General features: G+C 45.7%; 1 protein-coding gene across 1 annotated transcript in view; it reads left to right on the forward strand.

Moving 5' to 3' along the window:
* The window catches only part of LOC147701146 (uncharacterized), a 122,870-nt gene that overhangs the window by 88,945 nt on the left and 10,232 nt on the right, over window positions 1–23,693 (forward strand). Inside the window, exons 6-7 of the mRNA XM_086929312.1 lie at window positions 10,153–10,261; window positions 10,692–10,785. Coding sequence (XP_086785438.1) covers window positions 10,153–10,261; window positions 10,692–10,785 — 203 coding nt within the window. The remainder of the gene's footprint in view (window positions 1–10,152; window positions 10,262–10,691; window positions 10,786–23,693) is intronic.

Here is a 23,693-nt window from a genome sequence, read left to right on the forward strand (position 1 = left end):
CCATGGGAACAGTCCAGTCCGAACTACAAAAGCCATGTCCTTCCCAGAACGGAATCAAGCATCCGAGGACCGGACCGGTTTCGAGGTAACACCTCTCATCAGCCCGGCTGGCTTGACTCCAGTGGTGTGGAGTGCCTGGGACCCACGTCTGAGCATCCCCAGCGCACTTATGGCGGTATTGCAAACAAAACAGGTGATGGACCGAATGTGGATCAATGTCACACATTCATCCCAGTCAAAAGATCTGGGCCCAAATCCATCGTTTTTTTGCACTCCACACCACCCTGGGTTAGACAATGGCTATATGCAAATCAGCTCTGACCCTGTGCCCCATGGGAACAGTCCAGTCCGAACTACAAAAGCCATGTCCTTCCCAGAACGGAATCAAGCATCCGAGGACCAGACCGGTTTCGAGGTAACACCTCTCATCAGCCCGGCTAGCTTGACTCCAGTGGTGTGGAGTGCCTGGGACCCACGTCTGAGCATCCCCAGCGCACTTATGGCGGTATTGCAAACAAAACAGGTGATGGACCGAATGTGGATCAATGTCACACATTCATCCCAGTCAAAAGATCTGGGCCCAAATCCATCTCGTGACTTGCCAGGTGGCGTCAGCCATGTCACCTCCGGCAGTGGGGAAGAACTGGGATATGTAGCGTCTTCCCTCCCCCCCTTTATACATAAGCTCAGCAACAGCCCCCCTGCCCGTAAGACCTCAGGGAGAACTATACCTCTTACATATTCCAGCAGTGCCCTGAGGGCTTTCAAGCCAAACAAATCTGACCAACTTTGCAGTATTTATCTACCTGAACACGGGCTCTCTCACATCTCGAAGCTCTGCACAGGCTGCAATGTTAAGATTCCTGAGTTGACATCACTTCCTGTGGCAGGGCTGACTAGGAAGCAGGTAGTCTCTATCCAAGGCACTGTCTGGAAATGTGTCCTGTTCAATGCAAGATCGCTGGTCAAGCACAGTATTGAATGTGCCTCCTTTTTGGAAAATGAAGGTATAAAGTTAGCTTCTGTTACTGAGACCTGGACGGATGACGCCTCAGGGCCTGACCTGGTGAAAGCCACACCGCCTGACTATATCTGCTATTCACTTAGCAGAGCTCAGAAAAAAGGAGGTGGTCTAGCAGTCATACATCACAACACCATTACATCATCCTTCAATCCGCTAATAAATGAGGAATGTGAAGCGCTGGATTTCTGCCTTCAGATTTCTCATCAAGATTCCTTTAGAGGCTCCCTTACCTACAGACCACCAGGCCCAAGAAAACCTTTTATAACCCATGTAGGCAACATTTTAGACATAGGGCTTAACATGCCCTCATTTACAATATTAGGTGATTTTAATTTCCATCTAGAGGCAGACCTTGACCCAGATACAGCCAACCTCCTGGATCTCATGTCAGGTGGAAATCTAGAACAATTGGTCTCCGGAGCCACGTAGGGAACATCGCTTACGACGCGGTTTTTACACCGAAGTGCCTTTACCCCGCAGCTATTACAACGCAAGTCGTTACTACGACTTGCGCTGGATGGCGCTGTGGGATAAGGAATCTTGCAATTTTATATTCCAACACCTTCCCTACTGTTACGGGGACTGGTGTTGGAATATAAAATTATAAGATTCCTAAATCCACGCCCCACAACGCAAGTCGTTGTAACGACTTACGTTGTAAGACTTGCGTGGTAAAGGCATGCGTTGTTACAACATGCGTTGTAACAACGTACATCCGAGCCACGCACCAAGCAGGTCACACTCTAGATGGGATCTTTTCCAATAACCCCCTTCTCTCTTTCACAAATGTACTTCCTCTTACATGGACCGATCAATCAGCAGTACTCTTTAAGCTTACCATATCCAATCGGTCGGGTACTAAACCCTCTAATAAAAACGTTGAATCTAGAGCCTGGAAAAGCATAGCAGGGGAGGATTTACAAAGCCTCCTTATAACTGCCAACACCCCATCTCCCATGAACCTGGATCACGCTACCAAAGCCTACTCAAAATGGCTAGAAGAGGCAGGGAAGAAGCTAGCCCCCTTAAAAACAGTTGCCCTCCATAGAACACAACCTTCTGCACCTTGGTACTCACAGGAGCTCAAAGACCAGCAACTTATATGTAAACATCTTGTAAGAAATTGGAGAAAGGGATATAAGGACAAAAACAAAAAGGAATATAAAGTTAAGTCTACCTCACTATAAACAGCTGTTGCAAAACACTAAACAAAAATACTATACAGACAAAATACATGAGGCCAAAAACTCACCCAAAACACTCTTCAAAACTGTTAATTCCCTGGCCCACCTAAGAGCCCCAGCTTTCCCACTAAGCCAAGACCTATGCAATAAAATAGCTAAGTTCTTCTATGACAAAGATAACGTCATTTTCTCAACATTTTCAGATTCACCTAAGGGAATGACAGCCGACCCAGTCACCTGCACTAGTACAGGCTCAAATAAAATATCTAATCTCGGACTTACCAGTTTCAGCCCTCTCTCCGAAGGGGACACTTAGGGGCATATTTACAATAACTGGCCATCCCTGCAAATCAGCAGGGATGCGCCAGTTATTGTGCGCCACAGCTCCGCCATCATGGATGCGCCGCATTGTATGGTGCAAAAACGGCAAAGATGCGTGACTCATCTGTGCCGTAAAAGTGATGTATTGCTGGAGTTGCATCGCAAGTGCGACGCAGCTCCAGCAATGCTCTGGGGGCCCTATCTAGTTAAAGCTGCGTCAATCCTTACCTCTGCTTCATGCAGGCGCAGGGTTTTGACGTAGCATGGGCCTAAAAGTGACTGAGTGAAATCTTGTAAATTTCACTCAGCCACTTTTAGGAGGCGTTCCTGCGCCGGAACGCCCCCCCCCCCCCTGCACAGGAACCCCTACATGTGTTGCAGGGCATTACAACGTGACTCATTCTCCCAGATGCATCACGTTGTAAGTACCCCTGCACCATGGAGCAGGATTTGCGCCGCCGCTGCGTCACAAAAGTGACGCAACAGCGGCGTAAATAAGCCGCAAGGGGCGTGTAAATCTGCCCCTTACAATCTCGTGGTTAAAACTAAATCAGGTTCCCCCTATGACCCTTGCCCGATAGAGGTATTAAAACTAGCTGGTTACACTGTGGCATGCAAACTCACTTCCATCTTTAACCTCATGTATAAAGAAGGATACTTTCCAAGGGAATGGAAACAGGCCTCCATTCTGCCGCTACTAAAAAAAACTAATTTTGACTCTAACGATCCGAACAACTTCAGGCCTATATCCAGACTTCCTCTCCCAGCAAAATTATTAGAGAAAGATAGGAATAATCATCGTAACCAGTTTCTTAATCATGCTCAGGCCCTTGACCCCGCACAATACGGATTTAGAGAAGGCCATAGCACGGAAACAGCTCTTATCAAGTCCACGGAATAAATCAGAGCTACTCTAGATCAAGGAGGCAGGGCTGCCCTGATCATGCTGGACCTGCGGCATTTGATACGGTCCACCATGCAGTACTGGTGGGCCGATTAGATGAGAAAGGAGTTAAGGGCAATGCCCAAAAACTTCTAAAATCCTTTCTCTTGGAAAGAACCCAAACTGTCAAACTAGACAAATCTGAGGAGGATGCCTTCTCACTACCATGTGGAGTCCCGCAGGGGTCTTCATTGAGCCCGACACACACGTTTATGTGTCCTCTCTTGCGCCCTTCATTGAATCCTACGGTTTTAATTTAACATCATACTCTGACGACACCCAAATCGTAGTAACCATTCAACCAGAAAGACCACAAAACACTGCGGCCAAATTTCATGACTGTATGTACGCGGTAGGAAACTGGATGGCACTGCTTGAAGGTAAATGCCAGTAAGACCGAGGTTGTGCTATTCGGGAACAATCCAGCTTTCTGGACACCCAACTGCTGGCCAAACTCACTAGGACTTCTGCCAGTCCCAACCAGGAAGGTGAAAAACCTCGGTATTTGGATCGATGACACTCTTAGTTTCAAGGACCAGGTGAACTCCGTGGCATCCTCCACCTCGTCCACCCTTAGAGCCTGCAAAAAAATGATGCCACTAATTCCAAAAGAAGCACAACAAACGGTAGTAACTGCATTAGTGATGTCTAAATTAGACTATTGTAACAGTCTCTATCTCAAGTTACAAGAAGGCCTAATGAATAAATTACAGATTCTCCAGAACGCAGCCGCCAGACTTCTTTCGGGAACGCCTAAATATGCACCAATCACAGGTGCAATCAGATGGCTACACTGGCTGCCGAAGAGGAAGCGTACCAAGTTTAAGGCCTTGTGTCTGGTCTTCAAAGCATTGCATGGAATAGGAACAAAATTCCTAAAACTACACTTCCTTTTTTTTTTTTTTTTTTAATATTTTTATTGAGATGTTTTACAGTTATGTACAGGGCACGGCAATATTAATTGAGAAAAAATGCATGACATTGAGAAAAAACAACAAATAAAGCAACGACAGGCATAATAAAGAAAGCGACATCCAGTTAAGGCAAAGGACTAAGGTAATATGATCCAAAATATTATTCCAAATTGTATAACCTAAGGCTAATCAAACAAAGTTACCCTTCTCTAATGTTTCCATAAAATCAAATAAATCTCTCACATTATTACCAACATACCAGTTTATAACTCATATGTGATCCTCATTTAACCAAATTTCAGACAAAGCTCAATTTTAAACTATTCAATCATCTTTCCACCGCGTGATAGGGTCCCATATTATCTTGCCCAGCTTCCTCCCTCTTTTTCCCTTCCTTGCATAGATCTCTTTCTCCACATTGTATGTTGTTAATAACTTAGCCAGCCATTTATGGAAGATAGGAGGTATAGAGTCAGTCCATGCAGAGGCTATGCATAATCTCATAACAGATATTGCAACAAATAGAAATTCCCTCCCGCTAAATGGTCGTGCGTCCTCCAGATTAACTCCTAGTAATATAGTTCCGGGGGTTAACACAATTTCAGTTCCTAAAATATTATTTATGAAACGTTCAATATCTTTTTTTAGTAAATCTAGATGAGGACATGTTGCAAATACATGTTGTAAATCGGCATCAGAGCTTCCACACCAATAGCACTTAATACCCACTGTACCTCCCCATTGTGCTATTTTAGCAGGTGTATAATATAAGTGATATATCGTTTTATAATGTTGCGCCTGCAATGGTGCTGAACATAACAAAGAATAACCCTTTTCTAGAGAGATACCAAAACTTTCACAGCTAATATTAAGATTATCCTTCCATTTTTCACTCCATTTTTGAAGGTCATCCTGTTTTGATTTTATCAGTTCAGCATAGAGCCTTTTAATTGTGCAATCTTCCCCACTTTGAATTACTTGCATAATTGGATTGCGCCTGAATCCCAGAGCGCCTCCTTTTTTGTTCAAGAGAAAACTCCTAACATGTAAGTATTTAAAGAATTGCCTAGTTTCTAGGTTAAATCTAGCTTGTAAATCTGAGAATTGAAGAATCCCCTGGTCCCCCTTTACATCCCCTATAGTTCTAATTCCCCTGTTTTCCCACTCAGCAAATATAAACCCCGAAAAAAATATCTTGTGGAAGATTTGGGTTATGTGAGAGTCTGGTGTATACATTATATTTCCCCAAACCTATTTTTTTAGAGAAACTTTTCCAAATTTCATATGCTGCTATGAGCTTCTTAAACTTTGTCCTCTTGTAATAGCTAGCCTCTGTACATTTCAACAAAACATCCTTCACTTCCATTCCCAAGGTTAGTCCATAAATTGCTAGTGTTCCAAATTTGCTCCACTCTTCTGATTCTTCCCCTCCCAGCATACCAATCATATTTTGTAGAGCTGCCGCCCAGTAATAAGATTTTAAGTCTGGAACTCCCCAGCCTCCCCTTTCTCTCGGAAATGTCATGAATCTAAGGGCTCTTCTCGTTTTCCCCTTTGCCCAGATGAATCTATTTATTATACACTCTAGTTTTTTAAATATTTTAACATCAAATAATAAAGGTATTGCTCTGAATAAATATAAACATTTTGGGAGTATCAGCATTTTTATTATATTTGTCCGCCCCACTATTGACATATGCAAGTTGTCCCACCTATCCAGATCTTTCTCTACTTTCTTAATCAAAGGAATGATGTTCTTTTCTACTAACACATCCAGATCTGCCAAGATGATAACCCCTAGATACATGCCTTCCTGCGTCACTCGATTGTCTATACACGGAGTAAACTAATTTTTTATTATCTGCGTTTTAGATATATTTAATTTATACCCCGATATCTTTCCAAATTTCATCGCCTCGAGTTCCAGGTGTGCTATAGATTCAGAGGGATTTGGAGTGATTACAGCAATGTCATCTGCATAAGCTAAGATTTTACATTGCCCGATGAATGTTGTTAGGGGTACAATCGTCTCAGATGTCTCTATTCTTCGTATTAATGGATCCATGTATATAGCAAACAATAGCGGTGAGCAAGGGCACCCCTGTCTTGTACCTCTTTTTATTTGGAATTGACCCGCGTTTCCACCATTCACCCGTAAAGTTGCTACCGGTTTTAAATAAAGAGTTTGTAAGACTTTAATAAAACCTTGTTTAATGCCTGTTCTTTCCAGAGCATACCAAAGATAGCCCCAGGAGACCCGATCAAATGCTTTTTCTGCATCAAGTAACATCACTGCCATCGGGTCTCCTGTGACTGAAGTAACATCGAATAAAGTTATTACTTTTCGTATATGGTGGGTAGTTCCTCTCCCTGGTATAAAACCGTGTTGGCAGCTACTGACTATTTTATCGATAACTCTTGCAAGCCTAGATGCCAATGCCTTGGAGAAGACTTTTACGTCCGCATTGAGTAAAGTAATGGGTCTATAAGATCCTGGATCTTCTGGGTTTTTCCCTTTTTTTAATATTACTACAACCTCAGCGCTCCCCCATGACTTAGGTGCTGATTTGCCCAGCTGTACCAGTTGCATAACCTTCATTATCTCTTCTACCAGGAGGTCCCAAAATACTTTGTAAAACTCTATAGGAATTTGATCAGGACCTGCTGCTTTACCAGAGGGCAGATTCCATATTGCCTACTTGATTTCTTCTGTCTGCAAGACTCCCTCTAATCCATCTGCTTCATCCTCCTCGATTGTATCTATAGGGATCTCTTGAAGATACTCCTTCATTTCCTCATTATCTCTTTGAGAATCTCGACCCTCTAGTTCATCATCGTACAACGTCTCATAAAATGTCCTAAATACTTCCCTTATTTCATTCGACTCTGAGTGAACCGTACCCGATGTATCCCTAATTTCTCTAACTATACCCACAGCTTCTTGTTGCCTTGTCCGAGTAGCCAAAATTCTGCCTACTGACTCCCTTAACTCATAACACTTCTCTCTTTTAGTATTGTAGATTTTCGCTGCTTTACTAGCGATTTCGCCCTCTGCCTCACCTTTTACTTACACTTCCAATGGTACTCATCTAAAAGAACACTCCGTCATTCGGATACCAAAATGGCTGTTACATCCTGGACGAAGAAAGCCAATTGGGGCAGCAGAAGCTTTATCACTAATGCAGCCATAGCCTGGAACTCCCTCCCTCCACACCTAAGACATTTGACCAACCTGATGGAATTCAGAAAGGCCTTAAAAACATGGCTTTTTACCAATTAGGTTGAATTTAGTATACAAATTATTCTCCTAGTGTCCGTCAGTAGGCACTTCACCCTAACGCCAGGACACCTTTTTGGTAACAGCAGCGTTTTACAAATGCAATTAACATTTACATAAGCCGAGTGGGATGGCTCGGCGTACGCCAGGCCAGTGTAGGGGTGTGAATAATTATCTCTGGGCTCTGGGTATGGTTCAGGTCTGGGCTGGACAGGAACCAACTGATGTATGTGTCCCAGTCGCAGTGTCTGCATCACACGGCCCACAATCAACAATGTTACAATGACTCATGCACTATGAGGGTGGCCGGCATGAAGGGACTGTTCAGGGAGCGCAAGACTGCTCGGGCTCCTGGCTCATACATGCCAACTGTTGCGTGTGTATTGCTATTGGTGCACCATAAGCCTAAGGCTTAGCCTCAATTGTAGCGAGAAAGCCACATCACATTTCCAGAATGCAAGCAGTAGTCAGAGTAACATTAGGGATGAAAGCACCTTTGTCTCAATACACAAGTCAGCAGAAGGACATCTGCAACTCCCTTCTTGGTCTTGCATGCGGCAGGCACCCTCTGAGAGAGATACCATGGCAGATGATGATGACTCCCACTGTAGTGAAGATACAATATTGCCTGCAGACATTGCTATGTTAGCATAAGTGAACTAAATGCTTAGACACCATTTTGGCGCATTTGCACCTATCACTACTTGCCTCTGTTCTCGTAAATAAAACTGCTTGCTTTTCTTCATATGAGACCGGTCTGTTTTTCACACATCTAGTCTTACACTGTGACCTCAGTCTGCACAGATTGTCAAGGGCCAATAACAATGTATGCTGTTTATTCATGTTGATCAGTTCCACGCACTAGGACATAACAGGAACGAAGCTGCAAATAACTGAAATTCTGGTGCTTTTAATATTGCATTGCATGCATGAAGGGAGGACTTGGAAAAAACCTTTCCATCTACAGAGAGCTATGCTTGTCATGGGATGTGATTTTCTGCATCTGATCTTGGAGGTATGGGTTTCCCCGTTCAAGCCTAGAGGTCTTCTATTATTATAAAAGCTAGCTCCTAGCCATGGGAGGGTGGTACAAGGCGCAATAGACCTGGTTCAACTGTCATTTTAATATGATCTCCCCCTTTGTGTTTTATGGAATTGTAACAATGCTGCTTGAATTATTATTATGCATCTTTTTATTAGTATTCGCAAAAGTACTGCATCTTAGAGCATGTACTCAAAATAAACATTTTAAACTATATTCTTTCTCTGATTATTCACGTTGTGGACTGGTATTACTGTTAAAACAAAAGAGTGTTCTTGATTCCCACTATTCCTGAGAGTTTCCTAAGTCGCGTGTTCTGAGTTGTCTAATTATTGGTAGCTTTGCTGTAGCATAGAGAATGAATGAGACACTGATGCATGTCGGATTGGGGTTCTGGGCACTGAGGTGGGTTTTTGGTACACCACAATACACTGAGGTCCTGGTTTCCTGCGCATAGTTCTGTGCATGAGCAGAATCCCTGCAACAAGGTGCACCTAACATTTGTTCTTATATTCGAGACACTTTACTAGTGCTTATACTTGTCCACAACACCCTCACTTCTGTTTCTGGATAACAGTTGTGACGGCATAACCTACCTATATAGTTGAATTATAGGTTTACTCAAGCTTGAGATTTAGAGAAGGTTCACTATTTGAATTGCTAACCCTTTTCTTGCTTCCATTCATATGAATTGTTTTCCTCTTCTTTGTCCTTATGGCTGCGATTGAAATTGCTCCGCGTAGTCGTGCGGCACTCCAACGTCATTTGACGCAATATGGAGTGCGTGACGCAGGTATGGCACTTATTTTTGTGGTTGGTGCAACCGCAGAGTACCAATTTGAGATTTTCTACTCTTCGGTTACCTTTGGGGCAGTAGATTGGGATGATATCTTATTCCATGCATTTACTCCCATCGCAATACCTGCGAATTATCCGCCAAATACGACACAAGAAGTTCTGATTTCAGCATGGCAACACCTATTTGGTTTATTGGGCCCTCCCTCACTTCTTGACTCTGGTCCGGTTCGGCCTTTTGTCAATCCCTGGGACCACTTGGCCAGTTTTGGCCAGATACACATCACATCCACGTTATTTTCAAGTCCCAGTAGACGATTTACTTGTCTTCCATACCTTCTTAATTGGGGTACATCGGGCTCTAGTACAATACGTTTCTCACAATCTCCAGGTGGGGGCACCTGGGGTTGCGCTGCACCCAGTTGGACGGGTCGGGATGTTGATTAGTCCTTTCATGGTTAATTCGGTTATGGGCAAGCGCCCTCAGAATAAGGACGATTTACCTTACTGGCTTGCTGAGAAATTTGACCAACTGGAAGCAGTATTTCCTAATTCACACCTGTGGCAAAACACAGGATACTCACAATTAGTTTGCAGAAAGACTAAGTACCAGAGGTGACCAATTGTTAAAATTGGGGTAATGTATTCACAGCAGTATATGTGAAGTGCTTCGGCACAGCATCTATGACTATTATGCCCTCCATGATCAAGCGTGTTCAGGATGAGCACAGTCTGGAGGAGGCAGTTGAGTTGGGAATGAGGTTTGTTGGAGTGTTTGACGTAGTTGCTGATCTCATCCTTGCGAATGTAAAGGGAGATGCGGTTAACTTTCAGGTGTCTAATGCTTTGCGCCTTGTCCCAGATGCCGCAAAACCCTGTGAGCTACCGAAAATTATTGCGGAGGCTTATAAGACCATTGGCCGCAATAGTTTGGGTTGTAAACCTTTTGCTAAATCAGCGACACAACCGCAAACTCAAACGGAGCAGTCTAATAAAGACGACCGTCCAGTTTTTCCTAAAAAGAATTAGAAGAATAAAAAACAGTGAAAGCAAGAACAGAAACAAGGGTTGTGTGCTGTGTCACCGATACCAGAGTCTACTAAGCGCACTTATAATTTGCGCAACTGCGTGAGACTTAGGTCTCCTGATAGATTTCAGGTCCCTGATCAACGTTGTCCTCGTTCTTCACAGGAAACATCGTGCTCACAAGCCAGTGAAGGTGAATGTGGCAGAGCTCGAGGTTGAAGTGCCCCGCAAGGACACTAGCATCCTCGTCGGACTGATGGTAAAGGCAAACAGGACGATTTTCCTCATCAACGCCCTCTGTTTCAGAAAAGGAAAGTTCCTTCATTAATAGCCGGGTATGCCACAGACGGTGGGAATGCAACTTCGGAACCTAACATGGACAGTAACGCTGCTAGACATCGTAGCAGAGGTTACAATAGTGCGGCAAGCACTGCGTCCATTTCTGAAGGCGACAACAACTTACATTTTCATCACAGTTGAAACTACTGACACCCGATTGGCTCTGCTTGATAGACTATTTGACATTGTTTTTCAAACAGGTGACATACAACGTGTAGTTAAATGGATTTTTGGGGAATATCTGACTTCTTCGTATTAGATGTTGTTAGCAGAGGCAGACTGCCCCCTGCCTTTTGTTTTAGCCGCTCCCTGAAGGGAAGAGGTAATCCTTCCTAGTTTTGCACATACGGTGACCAAGGAGCGAGTGCAAACATTAGCAGAAGAGTGGGCTCAGGTCCTTGCACCGGCTTTGTACTGTACTCATGTAGGGTGGGATAAGCTTTCACCACCTCATGAGATACCATTGCAGTCTATGCCACAGCCACAATCCCCAAAAAAAACCAGGTGGGGGCGAAAGCTCCCATTGCTGAAATCCTTGAACAATTGGAATATCAAGGTGTGATTGAGACATGTGTCACCAATGAATAACCCACTGTTTACTGTAACCAGTGGGTTGTACCGCCCAGTTTTGGATTATCGACATTTGAACTCCCATTGTCGAGCCTGTGCAGTTCAGAACACCCATAGTTAAGCCCTCGTGGATAGTCTTGGAAGAAAATGATTAAAAACCACACTTGACATTTGTAATGGCTTTTTTAGTCATAACCTGTCCTCTGTAAGTAGTGAATGGACAGCATTTACTTCCGGCGGCAAATAAAACAATTTTAAAGATTAGCCATGGGCTATTAGAACCGCACAGGCGTATTTGCAGCTTGTGTCATCTCTTTGTTAGACAAGATTAATCTTGAAGCATACTCTTACGTTGATGATATTTATCTCATGAATGACAACTTATGGCCGCATCTCAGTCACGTTGACCACATCATAGCATGGTTTGTGGACTTCGGATACAAATGTAACTTTGCAAAATGACACATTGCAGAGTACACAGTGTTGTTTCTGGGCTATGAGCTCAACAATAAAGGTCGAGGTCTGGCACCTCACTTCCTGGAGAAATGCGTATGTTTGCATTCTCCTACAACTCTAAAAAAATTACAATCTTTGCTGGGTTTATAAACGAAAAGCATGACAGTGGAATCCTCTGAGCCATAGCAGCTGAACTGCTATCCCTCTAATATTCTGACCCCTCTATACTTCATGGGGTTTGTGTTCACTGGAATGCACCCACCATCACAGTGTAAATACTCATACGATCATAACAATTTAAAACATAAGCACAGGTGGACCACACTTGAATTACAAAAACTGAGAGAACAAATGTATAATTTGTATACAACGCAGACATTATTCCAAATTTTCCTTTTATTCCAAATTCCTATTACTTTTAAAACGTGGTCATAAACATCAGTTTTCACAATGATATAGCCGACGGGTTTCGAACTACTAGAGGACTTCTTCAGGGCACTGATAACTTGAAGAGATCAATCACAGCAAAGAGGAAGAGTCAACATGATTAACCAGAGCAACTGCCTATATGTCGTTCCCCATCTAAGTCACGGTTAACCGGAATACTCAATATCAAATGTATAGGCAACATTCCTCAAAGTCATAGATATTAAAAAGATACAGAAAGCAAGGATGTCGGCTGGGTATAATAAGGGGGCACTGTCGGTTACACAGAGGAATGCGAAAAAGAGAGGGGATTACACTGGATTGGTCGATACTGAGTTTAAGTATCAATCAGTTTGCAGGTTCCTTGTAAAAGAGGACAGGTATCAACAATATAGATGGAACCCCAATGCAAAGGTACACATATGTACTTAGATCTTGCAAGCCTGCTTGTAATCACCTGGTTGAATCAAATAAGCACCATATCATTAGCCTCAATACCGTATGCAGCAGACCCAAACTATGTCAGTTCAAATGCAAGCTGTGTGGGAAAGATCAAATGTCAACTGCCGATATTAGACTGTCATCAAGTCTCCAAGAGCCCAGCATTATGGCAGGAAGGAAGGGGACGTGCATACGTTATTGGGCTCTTGCAGCAGTGACGAAAGCCAGTGTATCAAATTCAAAAGCTTTGCATCCTCTTTAGATACAATGAGCTACTTCATTGAATTCTCCTAATGTCACATTAATCTTCAACAACTCCTTGCAAGCTCAGGAGTTCTTACAGTATGAATTTGTCCATCCTGCTCCTCTGTCTATACGCCCACTTGAAGGGTACAATTGTATCATTTCCACCAACGTTTCTGCGCAACCAGCGACTGGCTCTAAACATTCTTATTCAGCAGCCTGCGCAAAAGTGGTAGCTACCATAGTGAAAGGAGAGTTCAAGTCCAATGCAGTGCACACCTAGGCACTGGGGGACTGTACCGCCCAGCTTGCAGACCTGCTTGATCTGGTGCTTGTACTGGAGTTTGCTGGCCCTATTGTGACACCTTTGATTGTAAGTGACTCTTACTACTGTGTTCAGTCCTTCAACGACAATTTAATCTTTTTGACTCAGAATTACTATTGTGATTCTAAAGGTAGCACAATTAAGCATAAAATGATATTGGTTCGTGTCGCAGAACTTAAAGAACATCTGCCTCTCACACAAGTAATTCACACTCTTGGTCACCAGCGCGAAGGAGTACAGGCTGTTGGCAACAGTTTAGCTGATGAAGCAGCAAAAACAGCAGTAGCCAGATACTTAGTAGTAGCAGTTACAAGGTCAAAAAGTAAGATTGATGAAAACATCTTGTCAGCTATCGCTGCTACACAGAAGAGTGGTAATTACCCAAAGGGTTTCCCTTCTAAATATTATTATCAATTAAGTTCTGATAATGTTCCCTATGTGAGAATTAATGACCTGGTGATAGGTTGATTCCCAATGCGGACTGCAGACTTTCTTTGATAACAGCCGCTCATGAAGGCATGGCCTCGGTTCATGCAGGCGTTTCGGCGACTGTTACTATCCTACAGCAACGTTAATGGTGGCGTGGGTTGTATAAACAAACTCGTGAGTATGTCCGTTTTTGTGACATTTGTCAGCAGATTAAACCTTACACTGCTGCACAGCTGCCACAAACACAGCTGTACATATCTAATAAACCACTTGGATGTGTTTATCTAGATCGCTGCGGTCCATTTTCATCTGATACTGCGTATAAGTTTATCTTAGTTGTGCAAACATTTTCTATGGGTCTGACCACAATGCAGTGTTGACGCACAAACTGTCATCAGGGATTTGCTTGCCTTTGTGGGAATTTTTGCATGTGGTACCTTCCATTCTGACCAGGATCCAGCGTTTGCCTCTAAGGCGTACAAGGAAGCCATGAGTTCTTTGGAGGTGCAAGTCAAATTGTCGTCTCCATACAGGCCCAAAGGCAACTCAGTTGTGGAGCGAATGAACCATGACATATAAACAATCCTTGACTGCTAGAGTTTTAGGTACTGGCAGGAACTGGTTTGCCCATTTATATAGCGTACAATGTGCACTCAATAATCTCCCTAGAGGACCTCTGGGTGGGGGGACACCAGACGAAATACTCTTTGGCATAAAAATGTTTGTCCCGGACCTTGATGGTCTAGACATGGCGGCAACAGCCGCACCCTTTGATGTAGATAATCAATCAGCTGTATTACAGAACCTGCAAGAGACTCATGACAGTCTTGCAAAGGAACATTTTCCCTCCGCAACTGAAGCTGCACTACAGATTCCAGTAGTTGGCTGGGAACCTCGAGTCGGTGACCTGGTCCGTGAGAAGGTGGAGAACAAGAAGGCGTTTGGACCCTCTTATCGTGCCCCGGGTCCAGTGCTTGGCGTGAAAGGGACTAGAAAAGTCATTTTACCACCACTTCCTGGTCGCAAGGATAACAGGTACATCTCCATTGACAATGTCAAAATACAAACGCTAAAAACACTATGCTCGTCATCCAAGCGCTGTAGTGCCAAAAAAGCTGGTTAACACTGTCGAAGAATGAATCACTTTAATACAGGTACTAAATAAATTCTCCTCATGTGGGAATAAAATGTACAAAAAAGAACGACATGAATCGTGGATTGGGCAGAAGTATGATCGCAGGGGCATGGATGGAGGTCTTGAGCCCAATCGTTCATCATAGGATGGGTGACTAATCTGTGAAAAAACCCCAGCCAGAATCGGGTTAATAGGAACCTGTCATGAGCTCCTGGTACAAAGGTTAAATAGGGTTGAATGTTAAAAGAAGTTAAAATCATTTGGTTGTGCAGGACTGTGGGTTTTAATATCTCAGTTGACATTCTAATGGAGTTCTACAGCGGAATACCCTCTTTTCTTAATCAGGTAGAGGTGATGGTTGCAGGCAGCAGAGGCTGGAAGCAGTGGATGTGTGGTGCTCAAATTCACACATTTATAGGGCCCTGAGCTGATATCAGTGGCACACGTCTGCAGCAATTGGTGTTCCCGGGCTGTCTCATTCAAAATGAGCCAATGACTGGCTCCGCTGTGGCGGTGCACGGTTTACGCTTTTTTGGAAATTGCTTACGCATCCCACGGTACCTGTTTCCATGGGCTGCATGTGCAAGGACCATCACGGTCACACACCGCCAAACGCATGTGCCCGCTAGCGCGATGGTGCATCATTCTAAAATCATCGCTGGCCTGGTAATGGCAGTGCACGCATTCCACGGGGGCTTGGCAGGCTAACAGATACATTTGAATGTGCAAGTGGAAATGGCAGTTGGTATCCCCCAATTCAGTCACATAGCGGCACCCACCGCCGGCTCCGGGCGGTGGGTGCCGCTATGTGTATTGATGTTACCGTGACATGGATGGCCATTGCGATGCCAGTGAGTGATGAATTTCAAATGATGCTGCATCGCGGTAGCGCGCACATGCGTTGGCGGTGTGTGACCGTGATGAACCTTGCACATGCAGCCAATGGTACGCACAATTGCAGTAGCAAGGATCATTTTCTGTGATGGCGGACGGCGTGCACTGATGCAGTGTATACACACACTGCATGTCTCCGCCCACATCTAATGATAATAGGTGTACATGTGTGTCAGGGCATGTACGGAATGCCTCAAAACTCATCATGTTCTGTCAATTGCCCGTGTTCACGTGTCTCATCAATGTCCAATTGTTGCATGTCTGATCATACTATTGACATTGCCAGTGGTTTTCAAAGGACATTGATGTGAGCTCAAGTTGCGTCAGATATGCATGGCAATGTGGTGACATCTTGGTTTTGAGGTCACACGTTTCAAAGAGTACACGTCAACACAGTCCATTAAGGCTGTGTACCCACAGTTTGATCCAGTTGTGAGTGTGTGTTTTGTGTGTGCAAGAAGCAATGATGGGGCGATACATGCATTCTGTGTATGCGTCTGTGTGTCGTCTGTTGTATGTAAATGCCTGTCATGTGAGCATGCACAGCAATGTTGGTGGTGTCATTGGAGCATGAAGACAAGGAGGATGTGTTCCAGGTTCCTGTTGTGAGTGCACATCCCTGTGTGTCTGTGGGGATGCTTGTCCACACATGGGCCCTCTGTCATGTGATGTTGGCTGTTCTTGCAACTTGTGTGCACATTCCATTGTACATATTTGCACACAGGATGCTGTTTGTGGGTGAACATTGTGTGTGTAGTTAGCTGTAGTGTCTATATTTCTGTCACGTCACACATACAATCAATGTCTGTAACATGGATTATTTGTGGTGTGTTGGTCAAGATGTGATAGTGTGGTTCAGCTGTGCCGTGTTGTACAATTGACATCTGCTCCCATCTACTCCCACACAGGAAGGCTCCAAATGTGTATCGACCAAACACTGTGCTGGAGGACATGGGGAGGAGGTGATTCGCTAATTCCGGCTTGACCGACCGACATTGTAGGACCTTGTAGCACAATAGACACCGCACCTGCAGCCATGCAGGCCATATCCTGGAGCAATTACACCCACAGCAAAGGTGATGGCGGCACTTCACTTCTTTGCGACGGGCACATTCCAGTACAAAGATGGTCAGCCGGGGGGATGTCCCAATCCATGTTCAGCATGGTACTGCGGGATGTCCTGGAAGCCATGATGCGTGACAAGGATGATTACTTCCATTTCCCACGTCCAGCAGAGTTGGCAGCAGTGAAAGGGGACTTCTATTCCCTGACCCAGATTCCACACGTAACGTAGTGGGTGCCATTGATGGCACACATATTGGTCTAGTTCCACCCCAGGCACGTGAACCCATCTATGGCAATCGGAAGCACTACCATTCAATCAATGTGCAAGTGGTGTGCCTGGCTGACAACATCATCTCCCATGTGTGTGCCAGATTTCCGGGATCCGCACATGACTCCCGCATCCTGCTGAGCAGCATTGTCCCCCAACTGATGGCTAATCTGTGTCAATATCATGCGTGGCTTGTATGTGAGTGTGCTGTGATGACTACTGTGTTATATGTGTGCCATGCTGTTCTCACCAGTACTGGTACTGATGTATGTGTCTGTCATCCCCCCACCTAGGTGACTCTGTATACCCAAACCGCCCATGACTGCTAAGCTCCCTGCAGAATCCAACTACCCCAGATGAAATACGCTATAATGAGGCCCATGGGAAGACACGTCGGGTGTTGGAATGTACATTTGGACTGCTGAAGTCTAGGTTTCGCAGCCTGGATAAAACCAGAGGGGTCCTGCCATACTCACCCTGCAAAGTATGCAAAATCGTGGTTGCCTGCTGCATGCTCCACAACCTGGCCTTGCGCAAGAATATTGAACTGATCGTGGACCCTGCAGATCAACAGGTTGCTTCGGCTCCCATCCCACCCATGTCCAGTGATGAGGATAGTGGGGAGGAAGAAAGTATGGACCAGAGGCGTCAGCTCATTGACCGCTACTTTCCTTGAATGTGAGTAACTACGTCTTGTGCTGCTGTTCAATGCGTGATGTATGTTTGCTGGTGATGGGTGGATGTGGTGTGTGAATACTGCCTGTTCTGGTATGTTCTGTTTGCACATGGGTTTGGGACATGGTGTACATGCTATGCTCCCTGATGTGTGTCCTGTGATCCGCTTCATTTGTGATGATTGTGGTTTGTGGGATATTGAGTACGGTGTGGTGTTTGGGTGTGATTCAGTTTCCTGACATGTGCTTGTTGTTCTATCATTATCCCTAGGTCACTCACTCAGAGCCATGATTCCGAACAACATTGATCCCTGCACCTGGTAATGACAACAACTAAGCCAAACCTGTGTTTAAACATGGAGGTCACACAGCCTTGAGTGTTTCTGTGGTGTTTATTTACAGGGTGTGGATTTGTGTTAGTACATATTTACAAAATGGTGATGGAGGGGAAGAGTGAGTTGAAGGTCATGTCAAATGATACCACCGTGTAGACACCACATTGTGTGGTGTAAACCTAGCGAACAGACGTGTGCCAATGCTTGGCAATGTGGGGCAAGATAGTGCACAGAGTGAATGCCAGGATCAAGGAAGGGTGAAATCAGTGCCAGCCCCTCTTCTGGCGGGTGTCTGGTGCATTGCCACTGCTCTGTCCTGGATTCAGCCTCAGATGGCCCCTCCATCTTCGAGCCGGAGTGGACCCAGCTGTGGGGGCAGGTTGTTCGGGGGACACCTCCCTGTCAGTGGCCTCAGGTGGTGGTGGTGGTGTCCTGTCCCGCTGGCCACTTGGGGGAGGGGAAGGTGGTGTGTTGCGGGATAACCACTCCCTCCAAACAGATATTTGCAGCCCCATGAGGTCCACCATTTGTCCCATACGGTTGTCCGTGGACCTCAACAGCTGGCGGGTCTCAAGTGAGTCTTGGCGGGCCCGATCCGCCTGTGCCTAGGACCCCGTGTACGATGCATGCACTCTTTTTTTTTTTTTTTAATCCTCATCTGCCCGACACACGTCCCTTAGATGCAGAAGAAACCAACAAACCATCTCACTGCTTTTTGGAGCAAGGCCCTGAGAATTGAGCCGCTTCACAACTCAGCAGAGAATTTTATGAGGTGATAGGAACAACCATACATCTTGTGACGATGTCTCAAGGCAACTTCGTGCCAAAATATTCAGTATATAGATGTCGAATTCTGGGCAGACCACAATACTGAACTGTTGAGTGGGTGGGCTTAATCATTGGATGTTGGGGGGAAAAAGAAAAAAAAACCCAAGGAGAACTCACTTCCATTTTGTCAAAAGCTTCCAAAAGGTGAGATTTTGGGCTCTGCATGATCTTCTCAGATCTACCTTTAAGGTTTCATATAATGAGTTTAGCCATGCTGAGTGGGTGGGAGGGGTCTTGTCCACCCAATGCATGCAAATCTGCCGTCTTGCCAGCAAAATGGCATAAAACAGAAAGGATCGTGCTGCCCCAGTTATGTTCTGGTCTAAACCGAGAATGACAAATGATAAAGATATTGAGATGTCAATTTTGGTAATTGAGTCCAAAGTAGCTTTGATCTCTGTCCAGTAGGAAGCTAAATGGGGGCAATCCCAGAGCATCAGACATTCATATGTTCTGGGATTGCCCCCATTTAGCTTCCTACTGGACAGAGATCAAAGCTACTGGACAGATGCATGCACTCTTGAAATGACATCCAGGGTCTTGGTCCCAGGATTGGGTGGGTTTTGCCCCCCACCTCGCCTTGCACCTGCACTCCTGTTCCGAAGCTGTGGCCTTACCTGTGCCCTCACCCGTCCACTCTCCCTGCTAGCCTGTGATGTTGATGGTCCGCTATCGTCCAATGGGTCAGGGAGGGTAGTACTGGCAGGACTGGTGGTGGTGGTGGTAGCTGCACAGGTCACAATGGCAGAAGTTGCTGTTGTTCCACTGGCCAAGTGGTGGGGGCAGGGATGTCCTGGGAGCCTTATGGCCCTGGGAGTATAGGCGCACCGGCATCGCCCTCCGCACCCAAGGTGTCCAGGGAATCATCACCGGAGAGTCCATGCTGTGAGGGGGGCGACTGGTGCTGGCGGTTGCTGCTTTCTCCTGCCAGTTCTCGGTCACCTGAGGGGCTAAGAATTTAAGAATCAATGCTGTGGACATGACAGGTTTTTTGTTGTTACATTTCAATTTTCTAGGGATTCAGGACATGGTTGTTGATGTCATCACATTGGTGTTGTACACAGTAATTGGCATTATGGTGGTGTGGAAGTGGGGAGACAATACTTGGATATGTGTTGTGCTGTTCTGCTATTGGATGGTACCCCTGGACTCTGTGAAGTTTGGTAGTCATTTTGACATTGTTGCTGTGGGTCTGCAATGTGGACTAGGGCATGTTCACCAGGGTTGTGGACAACCTACCTTGCTACTGTACCTGGTCTAGTCATTGTCAAAAGAGGCATATGTTGGTCTTTCATGTGGATGGTCTACCTTGTGTTAGGGACAGGGTTTGGACATTGCATCCATGTGCCTTGTGTCAGGACACATATTGTACTTGCTGTTGTCAGTATGTCAAGTCTCACAACATGCACAGACTGCCTACTACATGGATTGTGTGGGCTACCACCATTCTTTGATGCGTGCAGATGTGACGCTTCTCTTACATGTGTCCAAGAGTCTATTATTTGTGGGTCCTTCTGTGGACATATGGCACTTGTTTGTTGTTCGACGAATGCAGTATGCAGGCACTGCGTACTCACCTGTCCCATGTTTAATTTCACATTTTAACCATGGAGTTACTACGTAGCTTTGTGTTGTGTTGCTCCTCGCTGCAATCATGAGGGTGTAGGGTGCACATTGGAATTTGGAGTACAGACTTCCCCCTCACAGCCACCCCTCCCTGTGAAGATGGCTACCTACCTGTAAGTTTGAAGAGGGAGATGCACTGGTCAGGATAGGGTGTGGGGACTCCATCTTGCTCTGGGATGGGACAAGGGAGAGTTGTAGTGCTGGCCTCTCACCCACCCCCATGCTCCCTGTAGACATGGGGGCCTGTTGGGAGTTGTAGTACTGACCTCTCACCCACCCCCACCCTCCCTGTAGACATGGGGGCCTGTTGGGAGTTGTAGTGCTGGCCTCTCACCCACCCCCACACTCCCTGTAGACATGGGGGCATGTTGGGAGTTGTAGTGCTGGCCTCACACCCACCCCCACACTCTCTGTAGACATGATGGCCTGTTGGAGTTGGAGTTCTGGCTTCTCAACCACCCCCACCCTCCCTTTAGACATTGGGGCCTGTTGGAAGTTGTAGTGCTGGCCTCTCACCCACCCCCACACTCCCTGTAGACATGGGGGCCTGTTGGGAGTTGTAGAGCTGGCCTCGCAACCACCCCAACCCTCCCTGTAGACATGGGGGAATCCCTCCCATTACCACAATCCTTTGCATCACAGCACAGCTGCAAGAAAGAGGCACACATCACACACAACAGACACACACAAACACACATACAACCTGCACACCAACACACCCACCACACCAACCCCCACAACACCATACCTACATACCACACACCTGCACACCCAACAACCCCAACACTTTGCACATCACACACCATGGCCCCCAAGAAAAACCCCAAGTTTACAGAGAGTGAGTAAGGTCATGGTGGATGGAATAATCTGTGTGAAACCACATTCGTTCGGTACCCTAGTGCAGCAGACCACCTTGGCAAATAAAACCACTACGTGGGACAGGATAGAGACCAGAGTGAATGCTTCAGGGACCGTGCCACGCACCAAACACGATATCCAGAGGTGGTGGCAGGACCTCAAGGCAAGGGTGAAAGGCATCAGGGCCAAGAACCACCTGCGGGCACACGGCACTGGCCGTGGCACTCCCATGGATCCAATACCATACACCGAATGGGAGGAGAAGGTGCTAGGCACACTGCACCCTGGGAGCCTTGAAGGAATAGATGAGGGAGTGGAGGCTGGTAAGTACAAACCAATGACCACCATCACACTGTTATGTCTTGCACATCTGCTAAGACACATCTCCCAGGCTCCAATCCATGCATGTGGACCACACAGTCACCCAAATGTGAAGCCCAGGGCTCAAATGCACCCACCATGATCAACCACAAATGTAGCCTCCTACGTTCCCAGGCTTGCATGTGGTCAAGGGGAGAAGTGTGGCTCAATGGTTAGAGGAGGCATACCCGGAAGCTGAGGTCAGACCCGGGACCAGGGTTCAATTCCCGACGCGGCAGGGTATGAGCCCAAATGTCCACGGACTCGATAATTCTCACTTCGGTGCATACTCGAATCACGGGTTCACACTCTGCAACTCTGGGCAATAGCTTGCTTAATCTTCACTACGGCCCCCCGCGGCGGGATGCCTGGCTTTCACCTTGGGGATGCCCAGTATGGGTTATCTCACAGGGAAAAGCCAGGACGGGTTCCCAATGCAAGCGCCGGGACACCCCGTTGGGGCAGCCGTGCGCTATATAAGAATACTAAAAAAACACACAAAAAAGCAGCTAACAACACAACTCCCAATAGGCCCCCATGTCTACAGGGAGGGTGGGGGTGGTTGATAGGCCAGAACTGCAACTCCATCAGGCCATCATGTCTACAGAGAGTGTAGGGGTGGGTGATGGGATCATCTTAGGAGGCATGTAAGGCCTCAGCACTTAAAATCGGTATCATTAATCCCCTGGAGATGATATGTTTTTCCAACTGCTTTTCAAACATATCTGTCCTTGAATGGGTGCTCTCTCACCACGTTACTGAGTACCTCTCATTTTAGCCTAGAAAAAGAGATTCCAAAGGAGGTAAGGTCTCCCTCAAAAAGAAAATGTCAACGTCCCTCCCTTCCTGACAAGTTTGGAATGACCACCGACCTTGATACCAAGGTGGTGGTATACATTGCCATGGGTGGCAAGGACACTAGAAAAGGGTTCGACAAGGGCCTAAAGTCTTGCTACAATCGTCTACGTGACATCCCTGGACCCCTAACCACATTTTTTAAATGGCTGAGGTAGCTTACCTTGGAGACCCATCTGTTGACCCCAAAGAGCTGCCCCAATGGGACCAAAGGGCCATCTGTGTTCTAGTCAATGCAAATACTGCAATATCCAATGAAAGAAGATAGGGTGTCTTACTAAAAATAGAACCTTAACTGGTTGGGTTGGCCAACAAGGAAGGAGGCCCTACCTTTCAAGGGCTCCCCTTTGGCGATGATTTTATTAGGGACATAGCCAAATATGTGGGGTTATTTAGCTCCATCCTTGGCTGTGATCAAAGCACAACAACACCCTTACTGGGCCTTAGCGGAAGATTTTCACAGTCAAGGTTCGGCACCCACCAAACCTTCTATCCACAAAAGTAGAAAGGATTCTCTGCAGGTAACGGTATGTAAAACCCTTTCAGGTACCACAATAAAGGTGGGAGGCAGACTGGCTCAATTTTGTGGGAATTAGACTATAATTAACTCAGGACTCTGGAGTTTTGGACGTGATCAAAGGGTACAAGTTTGAATTAGTAGACAGCCTGGTCCAACGCAAGAATTCACAGAAAATGTATTCTTGCACGAGGGTACGAGCTTGGTGTAACAAGAGGTATAGGAATTGCCGGCCAAAGGAGCAATTCAAGAGAGAACAGAGTCAGGTTTTGCCAGTAATATCTTACTATGAAAGAAAAAGGACAAAGGTTTGAGACTAGAGATACAGTTAAAAGATCTAAACAAGTGGGTAACCTACCATCATTTAAAAATGGAACGTGTCCATCTTCTGAGGGATGTACTGAAAAAAGAAGACTGGCTGGCAAGAATGGATCTCAAGGATTTGTCTTTGACTGTTTCAAGTTTGCCCCTGCATTAGAAATTCCTCTAATTTATTTGGAATTGAAGGCTTTGGCAACTTTTC

This window comes from Lissotriton vulgaris, chromosome 7, assembly GCF_964263255.1.
Source record: "Lissotriton vulgaris chromosome 7, aLisVul1.2, whole genome shotgun sequence".
In the NCBI taxonomy this organism is placed as follows: Eukaryota; Metazoa; Chordata; class Amphibia; order Caudata; family Salamandridae; genus Lissotriton; species Lissotriton vulgaris.